This window comes from Dendrobates tinctorius, unplaced genomic scaffold, assembly GCF_039654945.1.
Source record: "Dendrobates tinctorius isolate UK_male_01 unplaced genomic scaffold, ASM3965494v1 ptg000158l, whole genome shotgun sequence".
Lineage (NCBI taxonomy): Eukaryota > Metazoa > Chordata > Amphibia > Anura > Dendrobatidae > Dendrobates > Dendrobates tinctorius.
The window spans coordinates 33,957,869-33,983,124 of NW_027361825.1; the positions used below are offsets into that span (position 1 = coordinate 33,957,869).

General features: G+C 43.5%; 1 protein-coding gene across 3 annotated transcripts; it reads right to left on the minus strand.

Annotated features, from left to right (window-relative positions):
• Window positions 1–248: 248 nt before the first annotated feature.
• EGLN2 (egl-9 family hypoxia inducible factor 2) lies at window positions 249–24,202 on the minus strand. Of its 3 annotated transcripts, none has more exons than XM_073549248.1 (6): window positions 24,072–24,202; window positions 19,561–20,709; window positions 6,178–6,297; window positions 3,599–3,735; window positions 3,433–3,500; window positions 249–1,132 (listed from the first exon to the last, which is right to left on the minus strand). In XM_073549248.1, the coding sequence occupies exons 2-6, from the start codon at window positions 20,521–20,523 to the stop codon at window positions 1,080–1,082; spliced, it is 1,341 nt and encodes a 446-aa protein (XP_073405349.1). In that variant the 5' UTR covers window positions 20,524–20,709; window positions 24,072–24,202; the 3' UTR covers window positions 249–1,079. The 3 variants fall into 3 exon arrangements, with proteins under 3 accessions (XP_073405349.1, XP_073405348.1, XP_073405350.1); XM_073549247.1 differs by lacking the exon at window positions 24,072–24,202 and adding an exon at window positions 21,996–22,100; XM_073549249.1 differs by lacking the exon at window positions 24,072–24,202 and adding an exon at window positions 20,882–21,020.
• Between the last annotated feature and the right edge of the window lie 1,054 nt (window positions 24,203–25,256).

Here is a 25,256-nt window from a genome sequence, read left to right on the forward strand (position 1 = left end):
ACCCAGGATGAAGATTAAAGAAATACAAGCAGAAAATTTCCAAAAAAAAAAAAAAATAAATAAATGTGCCAGTCTCAAGACTTGACTTTGGGGGTAGTGGGAACTTGGGAAGAGGTGGGGTGGTGACGTATAATCCCATGATCTATGCGCGACCAATGTTTTCCACTCCACTGGTGGAGTATGACAGGCGGTGATTGGGGCAGGCGCACTGTGTGTGTTGTGTGAGGTACACACGGAAGAGACACGGGTTGTCATGAGGTAAATTTTATTGCAGCTGTTAAAATATAAATCAGTTTCTTTTCATACAAACATCTGATCACGGCCTCAATTTTTCACAGGTGGACTTGAGAAAAAAGTTCAGAAAAAAAAAAAAAAAAAAAAAAAAAAATTTAAAAAAAACTTTCCTACATTAACCCATAAGACTGAGAGCCAGTAGCAGCAGGGAACAAAGGGCAAGTATCCGGTTATAGGTCACAAGCGCCACAACTGACTTCTCCTTTGTACTACCCTATAGAGACCACGTTCTGGAGCCCTCTGATCTCTCCCTGCTCCCTTGTATGTTTCTCTAAACAGTTATGTTTGTCCCTTGTGACCGTATCTGCAGTATCTTCACCTTGCCCTCAAGGCAGTCCATCTTCATCACTGGACGAGTCCAACATCCATGGCTAACCATCCATCCCCCTTTTCCTGAGCTTATTCCAATGCGACATCTTGCCCCCCCAACCTTCTTTCCCTGTCATTGTGATGTCATGACAAGCCAGGACAAGTGTGCTAAAGCCCCAGGCAGACCCCGGCTGCTTCACCTCAGCGCGTACATTTGCAAGGTTTGACTGAACCAAGCACAACGCTCTGCAGAGGTCAGGCACCATTATGGTGCAATGTTCTGCCGGTCGTATGACCCAGCCGCATGATATATATTCACATTTTAGGAAAGAGGTTGATCAGGTGATTTCAATGTAGGCCGCGAGGAGGTGAAATCAACAAGACATCCGCCTGGCGATTGGGGTCAGACTCTTGCCAGGACGATAGCAGCTTTGAGGCTCCTACAGAACAACCACTAGGAGGCGTCCAACCCCACGTCACACATCTCCAGAGTGGGATACTGGAACGTGGATTCCCTTCTGTCCACTGGCTGGAGAAAAAAAGAAAAGTGTGAGAAACATTTGAGACTTTAAAAAGTGAACAAAAAAAAAAAAACAAAAAAAAAAAAAATTAGAATATATTATATTCAAAATATATATAACATTCTTTATGCAATAAAGTGCTACGTGCATAGTAACCTCATATGAGAATAAGGACCCACACATTTCACCCCAGGAGGAGGCTTCCTAATTTAAGTGTTACCGTGTTCCTTTATATTCTTTACATCCTACCTCTCCCCATTATTAAATACCATTTGACATCACTTTAGGGGTAACGTCTATTTAACAATCTATATGGCTCTGGAAAAAACCTATACGATAGCTCTATCAGTTATTTGGAAAACTGGACATATTGTGCCAGAGCCCATTAAAAAGGTTAGTTTTGTCTAAGTCTTTGTGTCTGCTACATAAAATATTTACACGGTTAAAATTTAGGAAATGCAACAGATCTTTTATACTTTTAAAATATGTCCCATTTGTCACAAATGCATTAGCTTCTCTGCCACTAGGTGGCACAAAGAACAAGCGCAACATCTTTATATAAAAAAAAAAAAAAAGTATGTAAAGTGCCATGGAATAAATGGCGCTGTAACAAATAAGTACTAAGGTTACGCAAGTATAAAGTTATAAAGGACTTGGGGGGGGGGGGGGGGGGCGGCTCCTTTCTAATGATTACACAAGTCCCAAGAGGCATCTTGGATTAGCTCAAGTCCTAGGAGGCAGATTTTACCCGTTACTCAATTCCAGATATTAAAACGTTAAACGCACCAAGTGTGCTATACTTTACAGCCAACATTCCAAGCCGTGTCTGTGCCACGCACCCTTCCTCTCATCTGTAAGCAGGGTTTGTCTTATGCAGCTGTTAATTTCCATGCGCTCAGTTTTCCTGTCATGTGCCAAGAGGCCAAGACCAAGAATAGGCTGCATTCACCCATCATTATCCAACCTACAATGAATTACATTTCCCCCCCCCTACTGTCTATAAATTAGCAAGAAGTGGCGCCCCAATGACAAGACTAGACACAAAGTGAGCTATGTGTTACCATTAAGAAGATCCAACGTCTCTCATTGGAGAGATTGCCAGGGTGGCGTAAGGAGACTTAAAGGCCATGCAAAGCACATGCTATGGAGACAAACGTATTGTTTCCCCTACAGGCTTTATAATATCTAGTGCTAGAAACCCGAGATATTAGTAAGGAGCTAACCACTTTGAAGAAACCGCTCCAAACCTTCTGGGAAGGATTTCTACAAGATTTTGGACGTGTCTGTGGGAAGTTTTGCGTCTTCATCCAGAAAAGCATTTGTGAGGTCAGACAGTGGGGTGACTTGGACACATGGCCAACAGTAAGAAGGTGTTGAGGTCATGTTCCTCAGTCCAAAAACATGCCATGCTTTTTATGGAACTTGTTTACTGGGCAGTCACACAAAAGTCCCACAAAAAGTTCCCACAAAAGTCCAAAATGTCCTGTACTGAAGCACCAAGATCTTCCTTTAGTGCAAGTAAGGGGCCAAGGCAGACCCTGGAAAACAAGCCCATGGCACAGTACAGCGAGCACAACAGTCAGAAGAGTGGCCGGAGTTTATAAGCCAGGGGCAATGGGGCCAGATGTTCTACACCAATGGGCAATGTGACTGAAATGAAAAAGGTTAATAATTATGAAAAATTATCCCAGTATTCATGTCCATATACTGTAGTTCTCCATAGGACCCATGTGAAACTACTCTACGCAAAATAACATTTTTCATCTAAAGTTTTGGGTTTTTTATGTTTGGGCTGTCATTTTTTTTTCCTAAGAGTTACATGCAACTGGAGTGTCCACAGGTAGCATAATCTTCTTCCTTCCTTTTTATAAAAGGTGCCACCACCGTCCATGGGTTGAAGCTTGTCCCCACAAAGTTGCAATATCACATAATGTGGATAAACATGGCACTTTTTTTCTGCGCAAGTTATGTCTTTCTAATCCTGGGCAATCCCATTAATAAAGGTAGAGAAACTCTAGCAAAAAATATAAAAATGGTAAATTTGTTTTACATGGGCTCTGGGCAAATATTCTAAATCAAGAGTATTTTATCACTTATCCACAGATTAGGTAGCAACTGCAGAATCAACCACGATCGTGATTCGGAGGATGGGGAAGGCGATGGCGCAGTCATCCACCAAACAGCTATGGAGGACATACCCGTTTAAGTGTCTTTGTACGCACACATCAATATTCAGTGACATTTGATGATTGGGCATCTACAAGATTAATACATGTATTCGTTACAGTCACATCCCTCAGCCACTCACCTAGTCTGTATTTGTCTTTGGCCTCTGACCGTTCCTTTGCATCAAAATACCAGACAGTGATGGCAAACCTGCAAATGGAGAGATCATCAAAAGGAACGCAGTATTATACGAGCATCTGTAAGATCCTGACCCTGGAAGGAGATTGTATGGAAATAGAGTCGCTTACCGCATGGCGTAGGCCGGCTTCACTTCGTGAGGATTGCGGCGATCAGACCAGAATATCAATAACCGGTCAAATAATGGCTCAATGTTGGCTACAACAGAACGTCCTTCTGGGAAGATTTGTAGGAGACCCCCGTGGACCTGAGTATATAGAGAATGAGGAGCAGATCAGTGAATCATCATTGATCGTATACGTCCAAATTGGCATGTATGGGGGTGGGATAATGTGGTGATTTTATTACAGCACAGAACTTTTTCCAGCAACGTCTCTACAAGAGTTGGTTTCACAGGTCTGTTTCACCATCCGAGAATGGACCACAATGTCTGGATCAGCCATGAGTCTCCTGACTCGAACCCAGCAGTCTCGTAGCCATATAGGAGGCTGATAAGTTTACAGACACTCTGCCGTTACTCGGACAGACGTGTGAAACCCACTTAAAAGGGAACGATGTCACAGTTGGTGGTCAGAACCTCATGACGAGCTATAAGGTGTTCCATATTCACTGCCTCATTTTTCCCCTTGGTAGAAGTCAGTTACCGATTGGCACAAGAGAAGGAGCTTCTTACAATCACTAGTTTTGTGACATTTTCAGATCTCTCTTCAAAAGAGAAAAAAAAAGAAAAAAGTTCTATACGATATACTGTAATAAAAGTGGCTTGAGGTTTATGCTCTCCATCTGCATTTTCACGATACGAGCCAACCCCCCAAAAGGTCTAGGCGGTTTACCGAGGCATGCATGGTGCAGAGAAAATTCATCAAGTTCCCCAAGGTACTACAGGAAAAGCCCAAATCTTCCCAAAAATCCAGCAATTCTGGAAGGGGTTTTTAGGAAGCCAATATCTAATGGTGGTAGGGCTTGAAGCACAGATGGGGTGGAGAACGGGTGAGAGGAGTGCCTTCAGAAGGGACATCACGAGGGATGAGCATTTTCCGTGGTGAGCTTTGCTCCCCTCTCATCTCCACATACCAGCCACCAAAAATTTGCAAGTATAACAGTATGATGGTCAGACATTGCAGTATGTTTGTCACATTAAGAAAAGTAGCAACAAGAACGCAATGTGTAAACACAGATCTTACTATAAGTCACACTGCCATATTTCTCCTGCGATAAATCGCATCACACTTCACGGACTGGCCGGCACCTCTCCTGACCTGAGCATGACAGCATAATGGATTACTATGCAGCTATCAAGCTCAGGTCAGGAGAGGTGCCGGCCAGGGCAAGTTTTACGATGCGATTCTCGCAGGAGAATTATGGCAGTGTGACTCCAGCCTAAATGTGTGAAGCTTAGGATTGGTTATAAATTGTGAAAGGACCATTGCTAAATACCATTTCTTTATCCTGGTATTTATGACCTCAAACTGAACCTGAAGTGCCATTGGTGCACAGTGTGCCAAATTTTCTAGAGAATTTCACCTCTTTCCATATTTCCATACATCTGGATATAGCCCTGAAAACTGATGTTGATGACACCTATAAGCAGGCACAGATTTATGACAGTTTTACATGTGTATTGGTAAAAACATTGGAAACCCTCTACCCCAACCACTGTGTCAATTTTGAAAAAGCAGAAAGAAAAAAAAAAAAAAAAAGTTACAAGTCACACCAGATCTACAGCATGCACCATAATCCATGACTCTAATGTCGTGTAAAGACTAGGTCCCCCCAATCTTTCAGACATTTCCCCTCTTCAAGGCAACGTCAGACACAAGGAAAGGATTTGTAGACTGGCTGGGGTTGCAGCAGGTTACACCTTTGGTATTTTGGAAGTAATTGATTACTTTCCAGTCCCATGCCCAGAGCCTCATAAATAAACTGCAGTGATTAGATGCAGGAAAAGGTGGGGTATACAGCATGATTGAGTCACACTGCCGCCCCGGCGGGACGAAATAAAGGACATCTTGGGTCAAAAATAAAAATTCTTTATATGTTCAGTATTCTTTTCCATAAAGGACAGCATTATTATGGGACCAGGAGGAGAGACGCTGGAAACCCGCAGAGAACACCTGTATGACGCAAGCATGATGCGGTATTGTCATAGATTAACCCCTTAGCAACACTGTATATGTGCTGCTAATAGTCACAGAGGCAAAGAGAAAAAAAAAAAAAAAAAAAATAAAGAAGTCACTACTTTTAAGCTTCAGAGTCAGTCTGTCCCGCCTTGTAGGTGGGATATCTTTCAAAATGACACTAATCGGTAGTTACAGCATCACCCTTTGAAGGGTTATATCTTAGTGATAATGAATGGTGACAACTAAACATTTACAGAATTAATAAAAGGAGGAGCCAAGAAGATTCTCCAGAATGACTTCAGTAGTAGTGATCCAACATGGTATAAGTCGATCATAGACATTTCTCTAAAGTATTTTCTGTCCCCAGCCATCACGTACGTCTATGAGGAGTGTAAAAGAGCCAGTATCAAAGTCACGATGATGGCAGCGACACAGCTTTACAGTCCATGACCTGCGCTACGGATCAAAGTCACAGACAACATATCAGATGATTGTGCCCCCATGACGTCCGCATAGTCCTCGCCAAGCCTGGACTTCGGGCTGGTGCACACATCGCTGAGAGGACTCACCTTTGTATCCCAGTTTTGATTTAGGTAGTAAATGCAAGTTAAGCAGCGACCATCCCGGTTTGGATTATCCACATGTCGTACGTATCCCATCCCATTGCCCGGATAACAAGCAACCATTGCCTGGAAGATACAAAAAAGTAGAATATATTCTGATGTGTTGTGCATACTTATGAGAACACAGCATTGGGGTAACCTGGCTACCATAGCAGTCCATTACATTTATGGCTTACACCCTTTTGACACTATGCAGGGATTACTGAGTGACAATATTACAGAGCATGCCCTTCATAGTGGATAAAAAGTCAGCAGATCCCACCAAAAGCACATGCTTGGCCGACTTCGGGGGGGCGCCTGGCAAATGTTGGTGGGAGAGAAGCAGAGACTGCCTTGAGCAACAAAGTTGCAGTTGACCTCTTTGTAAGAGCAAGGAGGAAAAATTGAAGCACAATGTGGGAAAAAGGGGGATTTGAAGTGCTATCACTTGTGTAATACTGCATGCAAGCCAAAAGGTTTAAGCCACAGGTGGGCCACGTAGTGGGGAGTCAGGAGGGAAAATAGTTTGGCTGGGGAGGGAGTGCAAGAATAAATTTAGGGGCTAAACTGCTACAAATCCGACATCTGTGCTATGCAGCAGGCTCAGTGCCCGAGCCTGCTCCATATATGCAGTGCACTCAAGGTAGAGTGGGACCTCTAAACAGTAGCCCTGGGGATCAGGTGCTTTTACAGTTTACCCATAAGCAGCGCTGATCAACTATGTAGAAAGTAGAGAGACATGCAGAAAAGCCCTTTGCCCCATGTTAATCCAAACTGTACAGTGCAAATCATGGCTACCAAGTTCAGATGACCCTTGTCGCTGCTGTGCTTAAGTAAGCCAGAGACTGGCTTAATGTCCTATGTAAATGACAGATGAGCAAAGGTGTATTCGATAAAATCCTACAATTCTATGACTTTAGTACTGGACCATAAGGGGGATCCATTCCAAAAGAGGTACATTTTGCTTTATACAGTCATGTGGCTCTACTCCTCGGTTCTTATTCCCTAGAGCAAGTCCAATATCCAGTCTTCACATGCAGGAATATATTTCCCACAGATACTATAATTTAATAATCATAAAAGTGAACTTTTCTTTGAAGCATCTCATGATTTCGGATCTCATCGGAGCAGATAATCTAGGTTTCCAGTTAGGACATTTGGAAAATACCAGGATCCCATGCTCATTCTTGTGTATCTGAATCTACATGCTCAGCATTACTGCACAATAAAATTTTGCCCTAGACTTTCCCCAACACTGGGCCCCACCTGCATCACCACTGTAGGAACCCTCACAATATACTGAAGATAAATCGCCTGGTATCAGGGGGCCACCGCATTCCTCTAGGCTACTCAAATGGGCAACACCACAGTTTAGAAATAGTGTGCCATCACAGGGAAGAATGTCAAGTTCCTAGAACAGAGGGGATTTTTAACATACAGGATACAAACAGGATACAGAAGTAGCACTCTGCTTAAAAGGGATCAAAATGCCATGTGCCACCAGCACATCTCCCAAATCTGAAGAGTCAGAAAGAGCGACATATTGTGGCAAGCAAAGCCCCTTAGTCTTCCCGCACAGTTTGGCTCCCACATACCATGATGTGTTGTAGTTATGTGGCAGCCCAAGAGTCCAGCTGCCACAGTGGCACTGCCTCACTCACAGGGGGTGATGTCATGCCTGAAAGCAAGGAGGAGTTCCCTGGTCAGGTAACATCAGCATTCAAACACTTTTCCTGACTCCAGACCAGAAGGGGAAGCTCCCCTGTTAGTTCTGGCCTGGAGGCGGGGTTAGGCAGTCAGTGGTGGGGACTGGAAGAGTGAGGAGCTCATCCCCAGACAAGAGTTGCAGTCTGAGTCAGAAGAGTTATAGAGGAAGAGAGAAGTCTAAGAAAAGCTGGGAAGTGGAGCTGTGACCAAGCGCACAACAGTCCCAGCAGCTAAATCTGGAGGGCAGGGAATTGCAGGTTCCCTGGATCATCAGACTATCATGGCACAGCAGCATATCAGAGCCGCCACAAAGGAGCGACACCTACAAAAGGCTCAAGCTGCCTGCCATAGGGGCAAGTACAGGGACCATAAGTAACAGAGGCTTGAGCATAGCTTTAAGCAGCAAGGACCTCAGAACAGCACAGCAAGGAGGCCTCCTACTCCATCTTGCTTAGGGGACCCTAGATTGCTTTCAGGCTGTCCGGAACTCCATTTCTCCGGTCTGCATCCCAAACCATCAAGTAAATGGTAAATGAAACTACAGTTCATGTGTCTGCAGTTATTCATTACTCCCTCAGTCCTGCGCACCAATGTCACTACCCCTTATAAGAACTATAACTGCCCTGGGGTCTAGCTCTACCAGTGGAGAGCTGCATTACCAACGGCCCCAGCCGTCTCCTTAGGCAGTGTCGGCCATCCCCTTATTGCCAAACACCACGGGTGGCATCAAATTAATCCCCTACAAACTTTCCTCCTCATTTATTATAATGGACACCCAGGGCGACATTCCCTGAAGGACCAGCCCAGTACAGAGTACCCCACGGCCCTGTGAGGCACACCAGTTGAACACCAGCATGGTACCTCTCCACTGGCAGAAGAAAAAACACCCACCCTAGCCCCAATCTTACAGTGAATGGGTTAGGTCTCCACTCTGTGGCCTCAAGTAAATGGTGGAGCGAGGAGTTGACTGCTCCCTGCGTCACCTATATATATGCCCTAAAGAAGCATAGTTTGTAAGTGAAAGCAGGACATTCACTCAAAGGACAGCAACATTAATCCGGGACTAACTTGTTGGATGTCGGACGACTGGAAGCCATGGCTATAAACTAAACCCCCAAACATACATGCAATACCAAGGATTGGTTTGTTTTAACTTAAAACAAGCCTGATCGGTTTGTTGCATAATCGTAGCCAACGCCAATCGACCAAGTCATTGACCAGGTTTTCAAACTATTACTACAACAACTGGATTAAATTAAAGGCCCAGAGACGATGAGGACTTTTGACACAAGAGGTCCAACTATTTCATAGCTCAAATGACAGTGCTTGGTTTGGAACAAAGTACACAACTGTTCATAAAGTGTGCAAAGCCAGTGTTTTTTCCAGGACAGTTACACAGCTAATAGAATTAGACTGTACTCTAACCAAATTTTTTTTTTTTTTAGAAATCACTGAATTCCACCCCCCACCCACCCCTTTAAAAGGATTGTGTATTTGGAGTTGTCAACGTAATGCAAACCAGAGCCAGATCAAGGTCACTCCATATAAAAATAGCTAACAGAGCTGCCAATCGTGAGAACAAGCATACCAGGGGTTAATCGAGAACAGTACAGCCCACACATTATGTATGGCCTGTATATAAGGTTTCCTTTCCCTACAGGACCTACGCAACTGAAGATAACACTGACATCAAAGACCAGAAGGTAGAAGTCTACACTATGGTGATACAAAAAAAAAAAAAAAAAAAAAAAAACACACGCTCATGGGATGTGCCATACATTATTAAATTATGGTCATCGATCACTCCAGTCTGCACACCTCATTAGGGCCAGTAAACGAGTGCCATAGACCAATGGGAAAAGAATAAGCTTTGTAGCCATAAAACAGCCATCCTCTTCCGGTAGTGCACCACTCCATGTAAAGAGGAAATTATGCAGATCTGATTTGGCTCTTTATCAGATTTACTCTGGCATGCTCACACTGGCCGACAATCGGGAACGAATGGTCACATGAGTGCTCGTTCAACAATTGTTGGCCCCTATAAATGCATGTTTCCATACACACACAGCAGTTTGTCCTGTGTATAAATGGCGCAGCATTATAGTACCAGGGAAGTGAATGAGGGGGAGGGGGGGGGGGGTTAGAGGATGAGCTCATCCAAAACAGCAGGGAGAGGAGAGAGAACCACAAAAAAAAAAAAAAAAAAAAAAAAATATAGATAAAAGAATAGATCAGAAGGTCAAATGATCCCAAAAATGATAAGAGCTACTGCTCGTACTGCAGAAGGGAGTTTAGCTCTTAGGGTATGTGCACAAGTTGTAGATTTAGATGTGGATCAGCAGAGGTTTTTGGACACACTGAGTCGCATCAAATCCGCAGTGTAGAGCACAGCTAATGTAAACCTACAAGAAATGGAGATTTGTTGTGCATATTCTGCAGAAAAATCCACACAAACGCAGCACGTCAATTCTTTTTGCATATCTGCACCCATTGACTTCCATTGAGTGAGGCACATCCGCAGCAAAATCGCAGATATAAAAAAGATCTGCAGATGTGCTGCAGATGTGGGTGCTAGAAACACTGGAGATCGGGAGGAAGTAGTGTGGGAAATTAGTCCGATCAAACAATGGATGTCAAGTGTATAAAAAAAAAAAAAAGAAACACCACACACATATACAGAACATAACAGTACATACTCAATCACCTAGTCCCCGAAGCTCTCGATCTCCTAATAAAAATAAACCAACTTATACTTACCTTCCCGCTGTAGTCGAGTGTTCCACGACGATCTCTTGTGTAGAACACCGACATCGGGTGATGTCAGTGCTCTACAGGGGCTCCAGCGTGGCAGTAATCATCCACAATGTATCCCTCTGCTGCTGGGAAAGAGGTCACGTAACCCCAAGTGTGTGTGCACAAGCTGCGGATTGATCCTCGCAGATTTTGCAAAATCCGCAGGTATCACCTCTACAATGGAGGAGATGGTAAACCGCAGCGGAATCCGCAGAAAGTTGACAAGTCAATTCTTTCTGCGGATTAGAAACCACAGCAAGTCCACGTGGAAAAATCCGCACCGTCTGCACTGCAGTTTCCATTTCCCATAGGATATTATGGTACTGTACACCGCAGCAGAAACTGCTACGGATCCGCAGGGCCAAAACCGCTGCGGATCTGCAGCAGAATCCGCAGTGTGTGCACAAACCCTAACTCTCAAGCAGCACTGCTGTAAAATGAGAGCCTGAACTCAGGTAACTTCAGTGATGCACTGCAGGAGCCATTGTCTGTTAGTGTGTCACTGGAGGCCCTATAGAGAGGTCCCATCTCCTGATATGACCTCTATAGGGGAGAACATTGTGGGACACTCGTTATTAAATGGACTACGTCGGAACAGGGAGTATGTTTTTTTTCCCCCTCCCCCGGAGATCAAAGGGCATCGCATGGATTAGTCGTACAATAAGATGGGAAAACTGTAGTGTTTTATTTCATTAAATGAGTGTGTATTTAACCCTTAACTATAGGGTTAGTAATGTCTTCTTAACTATAGGGTTAGTAATGTCTTATTGACACCTCTCCATTACTAACCAGGCTTAATGTCACCTTACAATACAAAGGTGACATTAACCCCTTATTACCCCATATGCCAGCACTACAGGGCAGTGGGAAGAGGGGCTAAGTGCCGGAATTGGAGCATCTTACAGATTTCTGGGGTGGCTGGGGGGGGTAGATATTTGTAGCCCCCCAAGAGATGTAGATTCTGTGCAGAAGATTCTGCAGACAAATTTGCAACGTGTGCACATACCCTTAGGATCAAAGTAAAAAAGGAGATGAGGCCCTATGGGGACATCACCCATCAAAACCTGGAGTCGGCCCGGGGGTGGAAGAGACAGATGATGGCACTGATATGGCAATATTATATGGACACTGTATAACATTAGAGACTAATGCATGATTTAGGAAATATATAACACATGGATTTTCCCGTTGGGGCACAGTAGAATGGTAAATAGGTAATGGGACCATTAAAAGAAAAGCCTCTCAATAGCTAAGGTTGTTTAGGTGGGGCACAACTCCATATACGAGAAACAAACGGGTGCACCGTGCAGCAAGCTTGTTTGTGTGGCAAAATCCTCCAGAGTGTGGTTACGGCAATTAAAACTACAATGCGTTTCGGCTGTATCCAGTCTTCCTCCACCTGAGTAGAGGCTGGATACAGCCAAAATGCGTTGCGGCTTTAATAAAATTCTCATTGTTCTTGACAAGTCATTTACATTCTTTGAGTGTGCCTTTTGTCTGGTTCTTTTCTCCCCCACCCCCCAAATATCATGGTGGGCTCATGGTACCACAAACTCTTCATTTTAATTTAACACAGATATGGGTGTTTTGTTTTGTTTTTTTCTTTTATGGTTCACATTTGTGCAGTCAGCTTTCAGTAACAGGTCAGTCACGTCAGTAAGCTGTGGATTCATGGGCAGGTTCATTCCAGTTAGAACCGCCAAAACATACCTTTTTTTCTTGGATTCGGATTGGATCCCTTGAAAAAGTGAGGGAGAGAACAATGTATAAAAGATTGTGTTTCTCTGTCCAACTGTCACTTGCCTGTCTGCAAACAAGCAAAGCTCCCGCCCACCCCTATTTAATTATTGATTTTCTGTCGTGGGGTTTTATTAATGGAGGAAAAAGATAAATAAATAAAAATTTGCATAGTTTTGTGATAAGTGGTTATTGGCTTCACTGATGGTTTTTTTTATTAAAAGTAAAATTCAAATTACTCTTAATAAAACACCACAGCCTATTTTGAATCCATTCGTGTCTATTCTTTATTTAGTATGTATTTTTATGAACAAATGGGTTTTGAGTTACTATGCTTTGGTGAATGGCAAGCCATTGCTTGTTACTCACTGTAAAGCACAGTTTGGGAAGGGTTTGCCAGTATTACTAAGGCAGTAGATACCTTTTTGAGGAATAGTATATGCAGATTTTGACTAAAATTATATGCCAATGTTGGACGAGTTCTTGTTTTGACCCATAAAATGATGCCTATAGGGAGCGGACCTTTACAACCCAAGAAGAAGAATCTGCACCAGTACATTCATCATTAGTTATGAGGTGGTATCCGAGCATGCTCGAGTGTTGAGTATCTTCGGCTTGCTCAAACACTATGTTAGAGTCGCCGTGGTAGCACATCGCAACACAAGCGTGGATTGCCAAACACACAACAACCTGGCATTCCCCATGTGTTGCAGGTGTAGAACAGCCATGAGATATGCTACCACAGCGACTTGATCATAGTATTGCATGTTTGTTCAATGATATTTATCTTACATGCTGTAGGCGGCACCCGATTACTACTCCATGCATTGTTAGCGTGGAATCCATGGCAATTCTGTCATGTCCAAATGTGACCCGAATGTTGTCAGACACAAAAGGTTGATACAAGAACATTGTACACCATTCGGGGCTTAATCATCAGTTAATCAATTCTTGCTCGTTAGGCTGTGTGCACACATTGCGGATTTTAAGCGTTTTTGGCGCAAAAACGCGAACAAAAAGCAACCCATTGAATTCAATGGCATTCCGCACAAGCTGTGCTAATGCTGCGTATTTTTCCGTGGTGGTATCACATCGCGAAAAAATATGCAGCATGCTCATTCTTTGTGCGGAATCGAGGGAATTCCACACACACAGGAATGCATTGATCCGCTTCCTTTCTGCATGTGGCTACACCCGCCATGTGCAAAGTAAGCTGAAAATGTGCAGATGGTACCCAGGGTCTGGAGGAGAGGAGACTGTCCTTCAGGCCCTGGGTACCATATCCCCGGAAAAAAAAAAAAAAAAAAAAAAAAAAACCACTCGCCCCCGCAGCCTTCCCAAGCCTCAGCGATGCTCCAGGCAAGTCCCGTTCCTAGTGATGCCTTGCGACAATGACCTATGATGACGTTGCGGTCTCGCGTGATGCTACGTCATCTGGGGTCATTGTTGCAAGGCATCCCTGGGAACGGGAGTTGCCGGCAGCATTATGAGGCTTTGGAGGGCTGCGGGGGCCACCGGAAGGTGAGAATATCACGTTTTTATATATTTTTCTTTTTATTATATCTTTTACTACTGATGCTGTATAGGCAGCCTCAATAGTAAAAAGTTAGTCACACACTATGTTTGACGAGTGTGACCAACCTGTCAGTTTTCCAAGCGATGCTACAGATTGCTTGCAAAACACTAGTTTTTCGCAGGAATTCTGCATGCATATTTCCCCGAGGCAGGGAGTTGCGGAATTGTCGCAGAAGTTTCCGCGGCAATTCCGCACATAGCCTTACAGAAGAGACAGGTGACATCTCCTTGACCATAGAAAAAGTGAGACATTTCACAAGATAATGAAGAATTTATCCATACATCTAGATCAGTTATAATTTTAACCTCGAAGAAATCAGACTTTACCTGGAGAACACCAGCCTCAAAAGAAGCCTGGTGCCAAACACTCTAATGTGGATAAAGTTGTGGATTTATTTGCCTGCCACTAGGCTGAAATCATTGTGACAAGCTACTCTAGTTTTACTCAGGAGTTCCCAAAAAGCACCAAGGAACCCTGATTAAAACCACAAACACACCGGAGAGGAGATCGTCAATTTGATAGAAAAGGGCTCATTAGCGATGAGCGAGTGTGCTGGGATAGGGTGTTATCGGAGAATGCTCGTGTGCTAACCAAGCGTCTTCGGCATTCTCGTAAAATATCTTCGAGCCGTGAGATATTCAGCCTTGGGGACGCAAGCATATTATTCGAGCACGCCAAAGACACTCGGTTAGCACATGAGCATGCTCAGATGGGTGCTTATCTGAGCACGTTAGCTCAGCACTAGTGCTCAACGCTTTGGCCCAGGACTAACACTAAGCTATAAAGCTGAACCTGATATTATAAGAACAGTGAAATCTGTAAGAGCCCATTCAATCCTTCACAAAATATATGTTTTGTTTCCAGATAGTATGAAAAAAAGGGTTATCAGTACTTTCATTAACAAAACAACCACGTTCTGGATACGTAGAGAGCTTTCCTGTTTGCCATAACTAGCAGTGAATGGGTTACCAGTAACCCTACTGTTGTGACGGGTAGGAGAACAGACCGGCATTTTACTCGCTTTTGGAATAGTTTTCTGGCAGCTTCTGTATATCTGTTTGGGATTCCTGAGCTGAACTCCTTAAGCACATAGGGGGCTGGCAATGACCAATGAGACACAAGGCCTTTGCTGTCAATGATCCAAGGAATTTTTCTCTAGACCACCACCAGGCTAGTCACTAGGGTCCACTCCCTGTCAAGCAATATACATAATCGCATAACCAAGAGCACCCATATATAGTATATAGGAATAGTCACATTTTCCATATTGTGCCGGAGAGGTGAAGTGCCTGCAGTAGACAGTCACAGAGCCAAAAGAATCAGAAATATAGACTTGTACACATTTCACCTCCACTCAGATGCACCTCCCAAGAGGTTGGAGGCCTGACAAAAAGTCATGAGTTATTGGATTCAGCTGAAGTGTAATGTGGCACAGAGACCTACCGGCAATACACGCTACCAGCCAATCAGAGGCAAACAGCAGATGTCAACTTGCCAGCTGAGGAAGTAGTCATGGGGAGAAAGGGGGGGGGGCCCCATATTACCAGGAAGGTGAACGTTATAGGACAGGGCACACTACTGGAAGTTGTTTAGGATAGAGGATATTATACCAGGAAGGGGCATCATTACAAGAAGTTACCAGTATGAGGGGTGGGGGCGAGAGACTAGAATGCTGCAAGGGCCCATATAGCTGACCAACATGCAAGTAGGTCCGAATTCTGCTTCGGGGCCCATTAGACTTTAGTCATTTAAACTGCTTTCACTTTTTCCATGTTCACACGTTGCCTTTTTTTGCTGGGTTTTTTAATGCAAGTTTTTAATGCGAGCTATGAGGTTTTAGAAATGTCCTGCACATTTGCTTTTTCTTCCTCCAGACAGATTTGGAAACCTGCTGCGTTTTTGAAAACTACAGCATGTCACTTTTTTCAGAGTATATGAAAGCAGATATCAGTTTTCGTTGCATTTTTTGGTGCAAAAAAAAAATAAAAAACCTAAGGAAGTTAATTCTACCCCCCCCCCCCCCCCCTCCTTTTCCAACATGGTTATATTGGTTTTTAACACAAGTCAGCATAATAGATTAGTATTCCCAAACAAGCAGGGGGAGAGGACGACTCAATGCACAAAAGGGGTCAGTTTAAAAAAAGACTGCAGTTCTAGCAGATGCTATATTGCTCATTATGTATCCAATGTTGCAAGACAATTAGATACGTACCATAAACAAATTTTCCTTAAAATTTGCCTGACAATTAGAATTTTTGTAGAAGTGACCCAAAAACAAGGTGAATCTTAAGAGCCAACATGTCTATAAACCTACTACCAAGGCCTAAAGCAACATACATACAATGTGCACTCCGCTGCCAAGTCCTGTATAGATACCACCCTATGATACACTTGAGAAACCAATACTAGGTCTTGATTGACCATGTGATTGGCTCTCATCTCGTGGGTTGCCTGATCCCGATTTGAGCAGGACCGGTCAAACACCCAAGAGTGGTGCGCTTCTAATTTTCCCCCTAAACACTGATGTCAGGGAAGATGAGCATTGGACAGTTGGATATCAACTGCTTGATCCTTTTAGTCTTGGAGAAAAACCCCTGTCAGTAGTGGCTGGCATCAGCTTATTCCCCCTCTCCCTAATGAGAAGACACACTTGACGTCAGAAACTTGGATAAATACATTAAGTGTCTACTTTAGTTCCAAGCATATACCAATGCCACCCTTTGATCATAGCATTGTAGGCAGACAGTAAAGATGATGCATTTTAAGAATGGCTTAAGTTGCTCAGCCACCCTAGACACCAGCCTACTGAACACTAGTTTGGCCAACAGTTCCTTCTCCCATCTCCCCCATACATATGCAACCTCTGATTGGGTGAACACATGTTTTCAATAGGACAAGAGTGCAGTAGAGTCAGGTACATCTGGGGAGAGACTCATCCCCGTAGGAACAAAAAGGAGTTCAACTTGACTGATCCATCTGAAGTTACATTATAAGTCTGTTATCATTGCTGAAGGAAAGCTTAAGGTCAAATTTAGAAGAAAAAAAAAAAAAAAAGTAAATAACTTGGAAAACCCTTGAAGGTTGGAGTTTGTGCAGACCAGGCATAGACTGAACGTTATCGTGCATCAGTAGGGGTTAATGCTGTACTCTGGAGTCATGGTGACTCAGTATCTGGTGCTGACTAGTAATCATTAACCAGTCCAGAGCTTATCTCAGGCCCCAGGTCAACAAATACAGGAGGACTGAAAAATATGTGCCCCCCCCACCCATCATCAAGAAGCATCCATTGTACAAACAGAACATCCCTGAAGAGGATGTTACTCATTATCTCCTTCAGGACCCCATACGAGATAGATATTTACATCCAACAGCCATCTCGACCGATTTCCCCATACACGGTAGTGCAAGGTCAAGCGTCCCTCAAGAACAAAAAATGATCAGCCATTGGAAAGCCAACAGTCCAAATCCTTCTCAGATATTAGTTGGGAGGGACCTCACAAATTAGACTGTCAGCTGATACCCCCTCCCCAACTTATTTTAACATGTATGGGGGGAGGGGGCAGCTTTCCTTTCAGAAATCTGCTTCAGTTACATAACCTAAAATGTGGATGCTTTGCTGTAATAAATGAGTTCCCTGAGATTGGATTTTTTTTTTTTTCCCCCATATATACCGCACCTGTTCTTTGACTTTCACAAATCGACCATAAATAGCTAGGCGGTCTGTTGCTGTTCACATGTGCGGATTTGTGTGGTCCACAAATCCACACATGTGAACAGCAACAGACAGCCTAGCTATTTATGGTCGATTTGTGAAAGTCAAAGAACAGGTGCGGTATATATGGGAAAAAAAGTTTTGAAGAAAAAAAAAAAAAAAAAAAAAAAAAGTGTGGGGAATACTTGACCTCCCACCTTGATACCTGAGAAGGTGGTGATCGATAAGACTTAAGACTGAAACTGGAGAGCTTGTATAAATGGAATTTTTTTTTTGTGTGTGATTTTTCTTTTTGGGAAATGGCTCTTAAGGGTACGTGCACACGCTGCGGATTGCAGTGCGGATTTGGCCGCGCGGATTTTGTAAAATCCGTAGTTAAATCTGCAGGTCAAAAGACCTGCGGTTTTACCTGCGGATTGCTCTGCGGTTTTGCATCTCCACAATGGAGGAGATGGCAAACCGCAGCGGAATCCGCAGAAAGAATTAACATGTCAATTCTTTCTGCAGTTTCAAAACCGCACGGAAAAATCTGCACCGTCTGCACTGTGGTTTTTTATTCCCATAGGGAATAATGGTACTGTACACCGCAGCAAAAACTGCTGCGGGTCCGCAGGGCCAAATCCGCTGTGGAACCGCAGCGTGCGCACACAGCCTTAACCTTACGTATAGACATTCCAAAGGACACGTAACTGTCTGGTGTAACTGGATTTTCAGGAAGTTCACTATCTAGTGAACCCCCATCCCTGAATATTTGTGATCTTGAGATACAGAATAGATTTAGAAATTGAGAATAATGGTCCAATGAAGGCATAAAGTATATGGGGATTGTTAGACGAAATTCGTGCCTTTTTTTAATCTTATTAAACAGATGTCATCTGTGCGCCACCACATTTTTTATTTTTACATTGCTTTGGAATTGGTGGGAAGTTTTGCAGCTTTCTTTTTTTGGCATACGAGAAGAACGAGGCAAACAAAAAAAAAAACAAAAAAAAACAAAAAAACCCTTAAGTCTGAATGAGACCTAAATCTGCATCAAACTTGTGCTCCTTAGCTGGGGTGAAAGTAACAGATGATCCTGAAGACCAGGGCATGGTGGGACTTCCAGTTCTCCAATAGACAGGCCTGTTCAGCTCTATGAACATTAGAAGGAAGGAATTTTTTTTTTTTTTTAATCATTTCTCACTTTCAAGGATTTCCGCAATTATGAATTACGTGAACACTTTATGCCAAATTACACGTTGGTATAATGCTGGGATCTTCGAGGAAATCCTTGGGCAAACATTACCTTCAGAAGTAACGGTTAGCTGTTGGTGCAGAATTTTTGGCAGGTGCTCTCATCCAAATGTCAGCCAAAGCATGAAGGGGGTTGGACAAGAGAATAACCACTGCCTTGTTTATATGACACAATCACCAGAGAGAACCACTGTACAAGGAGTGTTTGAGACAGAAGAGGAGATGGCTAAAATATGAGGTCCTCCAACTTCTCCACATTCCTGACAGCCATGTAGTTACTTGAAATGCTGTCTACTCAGATACACAACACTTCAGCCTGTAAGCTTTTCTCTATTTTACAGTGACAATGATCAAGTGGCACTATGGCCTAGTGGGCACCATACTGACCGAAGATGAATAAACAGCCTCCTGGTTCAGTCCCTACCCTGCATGACACAGCAGACAACTATGAGGCCCACCCCTCTCCTCATCGAAGAAAGCAAGTGCTTCAGAAAACAGGACTAAAGATTAAAAAAAAAAAAAAAAAAAAAGGGAAGAATACAATTTGGTTTGATCCAGTATTTTACATATTGGGTATTAAGATCTCACTCACCTTAGTTCTGCCATTGATGATATAGCTGCCAAGTTTCCCGCTGCAGTGCATGATGACCTCATCTATCCTGGACATAAGGGCCCCTATGTTCTCACAGCCAGGCTCCTTCCCTTCAACCCAAGCAATCTGATCCCCACGAATATTTTTGGAGGGTATGGTTCTCTGGCTAACAAGTTGTCCATCTCTAAACCTCCCACTCCGGTTCAATAATTCCACCTCATCCAGGACAAGGGAACCTAAAGATTGTCCTAAAAAGTGGTCCTTGACACAAATACCATAGTACATCATACATGGGACAATATAGTCTAAAGCCATTTTTTGGGCAGATACCACCATACTGCTATTCCATGGAGGTTTTGTACCAACGTGGTCCTCTCTTCTGCAGTTATGATCTTGCTGAGCTGGGGGACTTGGATGTACCTCAGATTTCCACCTCTTGCCCTCCATAGGAGGGAATACAGAAGGTCCACTCTCTGCCACCATAGCTCCATTCTCTACCATCCCATTCCATTTTCTTTTAATAGACAGCCCATCTTTTCGACCATTGATGGTCATCAATCCATCTTGGCAAGAGCTGCCACCTTCAACTTCCCGAGAAAAGGAACCATCCATTTCCCTGCTCATTACCGCACCAGTCATTACCAATGGCATCTCACCTTTCGTTAAAACACATGGTCTAACCGGTATGACAGAGCAGGTCAACAAGGGGTCTGGTTCTGCTTCAGATGTCAAATCCTCTCCATTGGAGGTCTCCTGCGGTGGTCGATAATGGCACCTATTACCTGTATTTAAAGAGTGGACATCTGGCGGAGGGTGGGCAGCGTTCACCTGGAGTTGCGGAAATCCTTGTACCCCCATCCTGACACCCTGCAAGGCAGATACGATACTGGTTTGACTCTGTTCTTGGCTAGATTGATTCGCTTCACTCTTTATGGACTTCCCCAGCTGATGCACTCTATCCATGTCAGTGTCAGCATGTCCTTTGCACGTAGCACACGTCCTAGCTCCATCATCATTCAGCTCCTACTGTAGGTCACAGCACCAGTCAGCAGAGCACACATTCTACAGTGCAGAGCTTCGCCCACCGACTCTCCCCTTTGCACTCTTGACAGCAGTGACAGAAGGCTGGGTACAAGACACAACTTTGTCCTGAAAGAGAGAGAAGAGTTATGAGTAAGCACTGACTCCCCACCCTCACAACAGACTGCAGAACATACAAGACCATAAATGCAGCATCAGCCCCAGGGTGACACAAAAAAAAAAAAAAAAAAGCCTCCAACATTCACCTCGTCTAGTAGATTTAACCCCCAAAAACACTTACCCAAAACAGGATCCCAGAGATGTCTCAATGCAGCCAGCCCACCAGCCCAGACCCTGCAGTGCAGTCAGGAAGGCTTGTGTCTGAGCTGGAGGAGACCACCAGACAAGGAGAAGGTTCTCAAGTTGGCATATCTTGTAGGTTCTGTGCCTGTCTGAGGCACCATCAAGGCAAGACAGAGGAATGGTGCCAAAATTCACAGGTCTGGCCCCTGCGGCCCCCCCCCCCCCAGACTGCAATATCAATAGACCCCCTCCCAGTGGAGGGCTCTGCAAGATCTTCAAGGATAATCCCTTGCTCTTGTCCTGAGGATATATTCAGTGGAGCAGACCTCTCCTGCTGGAGCAGCCTGGCAGACAGGTAGCTGCTGCTTGTCTAACAGTACTGAGCAGCTGCCCCCTCCTTCTGGACCAAGTCTCCCCCTCCATAAGGCTTTGTGTCATATACACGTGCACCATGATCATGTGACAGGGGACAGCTGCAATACCCAGTAGTGGCCACAAGAGGGAGGAGGCTGTAGTATACAGTGCTACTTTTTGCTATTTATTTTGTTATTGTTGCTGCGTTATTAACCCCTCCATAGCATGCATATCTTGCATGGTGGTTTTTTTTTTTTTTGCTTATCCCAGATGGGGCTTTTTTTTTTTTAAATCACTTTTTTTTGTCTTTTGGCCTTTTTTGAACCAAACTCAAAGTGGTGCACACGAAACAGGGACAGATGTGATAGTGAATTGGACCCATAGTATTTGGGGTAGGGAGGGGTTTATTATCCAAATTTAAGGAGTTTCTTTTTTAAGTTAAAATAAACACCTTTTTAATTATTATATTGGTCTATGACCAACTATGGCCCAGTTGGGGTGACTAGTTGACAGGGGGACACAGACAAAAGGGTTATGATCCTATTCACACTGTACGTTCTGTGTTTTGTTTATAATAAGAACTGAAAGGCATTTCCTTCATTTCTCTTGGCAGGAGCATTTACATTATGTTTGTGACTTGCTCTTATTTGGGCACCTTCAAATCCTACAGAAAAGCACATAAAAAGAGATATATTATATATATATATATACACACACACACACACACTCTCTGGGGGGGGGGGGGGAAGGAAACTAACCATAGGTTATGCGCACATGTGGAGTCCTTTTTACTAATTTATTTTAGTGGAAACTGCAAGTTGAGATTTGGATTAAGGTTGGTTGAGTTTCCGCTCCAAAAACTCCTTGGAGAGAAGAAAAAAAAAAAAAAAAAAAAAAAAAAAAACCATCATCAGCGTATAAATAGTCGTAAGAATACACTAAATATTTTTAATTTTTTTGGCACGGATTTTATTCTAGTTTCAAAGCTGCTTACAGCAAGCTGGCCATTAATTTGGAAGCGAAAGTTATACTCTAGTGCATTTTTTTAACCTGTTAAGTGCAAAAAGTCAGTTCTTTAGTGTACTTTCAAGTTGTGTTTTTTTTTTACCTTACCAAGGTTTTGGCAATGACAAATTAGCCAATAAATAAAAGAGGGATAAGAAAGCCCCATGCACAGAGACACTGATCTTTAAAACTGTTAGGCTTTGCTCACACGTTGCGTTTCTGCAGCAATTTTGGTTTTTTTTGCAAATTTTAAGCCACATTTTACAGTACCAGCAAAGTCTATGAGACTGCAGAAGTCACATGCACACACGTTGGTTTTAATTTTTCTGATTGATTGGAAAACTGCAGCATGTCTCTTCTTTCAGCGTATTTGCGGAGTTTTTTCACTCATAGGAAACAATGGGCAAGTGTAAACACACAAAACAAAACAGTTTTTGCTGTGTTTTTGGTGCAAAAACCAGATGTTGCATCATGATTTTTTTTGTGGCACTAAACTTTATCAGCATGCAGAAGAGACAACAAAAACTGCTTTTTTTACAGCAGCTGTGAGAACGGTTTGCCTGCAGAAAAAAAAAAAATTAAAAAAACCAAACATGTGAACATAGCCTTAGAAAGGTTTCTGGTTGTCTCAGCAGACTAAAAATTGACCAATGCCCCATCAACTCAATGCCTTACCAAGGTGAAAAAGGGTCCATCATTGAGGAAAAGCGAATGTCAGGTCTCTGGGGTTCTCGCTGACCAGAAACCATGACACGCCACTTTGAACCTTTAATTGTGTCATTGACCTGTGACCTCCTAGTCTGGAGCTATCAGGGCAACTTCCATCAACTCCAGGGCAGTGACCCTTCAATTTCCTCTTGACATTGATAGCAAGTCACGAGGAGGGCAACTCCTCTTCTGCACAGACAGCACAGAACATTCACCTTCCCCTTTGCTAATATCAGGCTACAGACTGAAAGTATGAACATTGAGAATTACTTCAAGATGGCAAACAATGTTTTGGGGGTTTTTTTTTTTGTTTTTTTTTAATTAAAAAAAGAAAAATATCCATTTTACAAAGCGGTTTTCCTGCCAACAGGCCACTAGTTGCAGGAGATTTCTGTGCCACAAACAAGGGATGTGCACGCATACCCCAAGGCCATGTTCACACAGTGCAGTGTCCAAAACACAAGAAATTTCTGAAATCACATGGTCACTGGTATTGTAAGATGTCAAATGCAGCTTTTTTTACTGCCAAGAAAACAGGTATTAGCTGCAAGGAGAAAAGGAAAAAAAAAAAAAAAAAAGCCACACCACAACAGTGCCAGATCAGCAGCACAGCTTACAGCGGTGTTCACACGTTCAGGATTTTCCACGTTTTTCCCCCTGCAAAAAATGCTTAAAAGACGCATACATTGAGCATCCTATTATTAGAATGCATTCCGCAATTTTTGTGCACATAATGCGTTTATTTCCCAAAAAAAAAAAAAACACATTAATTTTGCGGATTTCCCACTATTTTCATTGTATTAGGATGCTCCTGAAAATAAAGCGCAAAAACACGATAACGCGGATTTCATGAGAAGTCCGGTTTTCCTCAGGAAAATTCTGCTTACGTGGGCACGTAGCCTAAGGGTCCACATTGGAATTACTGGGTAAAATCTGCCCTTTTCCCATTGACATAGTTTGGATTTAGACAAAGACAAGAAAAGCAAATTTCTGCACGAACTCCACATAGAAAAACACAGCACATGGATGAGACTGAGTGATAACTCATCCACTTAGATGGTTCTGTAAAACATTATTTGAGAACATCAACTCCAACATGCCCAGAAAGCAGCCAAACTTACCAATCCCCGGCAGTCTCAATCCCCTGCAGGACGCAGCCAGGCCTTAATGATGTAAGGTGGAGGCAGCACAGGTGGAACATACTGATGAACAACCACACACACCTGTCATCCATGGGGGTGGCTGTCTAGTATTATAGATGCACGTAGATGAGGCTATGTGAACCCGCAGTTTTCGGTGGTGCGGATTTTGGAAAAACCGCAGGTCAAAAAGACCTGCGGTTTAGGCTGTGGTTTAGCACCTCTACAATGGAGATGTGAAACCGCAGCGGAATCCGCACAAAGAATTGACATGCTGTGGATTGTAACCCACAGCAAATCCGTGCGGAAAAATCCGCAGCATGTGCACAACGTTTTTGGTTTTACCATTGGAAACAATGGTACTGTACAACACAGCAGAAACTGCTGCGGACCCGCAGGGCCAGAAACGCTGCGGATCCGCAGCAGAATCCGCACCATGTGCACATAGCCTGAGGCTTGTATAGGGCACCCATCACCCTGATACATGTAGTGCACAGTGCCGCCTTACAGCCTGTTAATGATACCCATACTATTAGATCAGGCGGGATACCCAACACAATATCAGACACACACCCCAATTAACCCACCAAACACTACAGGGCCCAGTTGCATCCTGCAAAAGTGAAAAATACAGGAAGTTTTAGCTAATATTTTGGCTATAAATGCAAGTGTGCAATCTGCGTCATGGGTCCTCATTGTCTTATGAGTCCCTGCACTAGAAGTAAAAACCATTCACTGAAAAGAACATGAATTGTAAAAAAAAAATCACAGAAAATAGGCCCCCACCAACCATTACCTGGCCACAATACCAATAGGGTGTGTGCACACGCTGCCGATTACTCTGCGGATTTGGCTAAATCCGCAGGTCAATAGACCTGCATTTTACCTGCGGATTAGCCTGCGGTTTTCCCCTGCGTTTTGACACCTGGTCATGGAGCAGGTGTGAAACCGCTTCGGATTCTGAATAAAGAAGTGACATGCTGCGGATTTAAAAACAGCATGTGCACTGCGTTTTTTAATTTACATTGAATATAAAGGTGCTGTACAACGAAGCAGAAACTGCTGCAGATCTGTAGAGCCAAATCCGCTGCGGATCGCAGCAGAATCCGCGCACACCCATATACTGCAGGGAACAGACAGGCCCCAGTGATATAAGGACTCATTCTG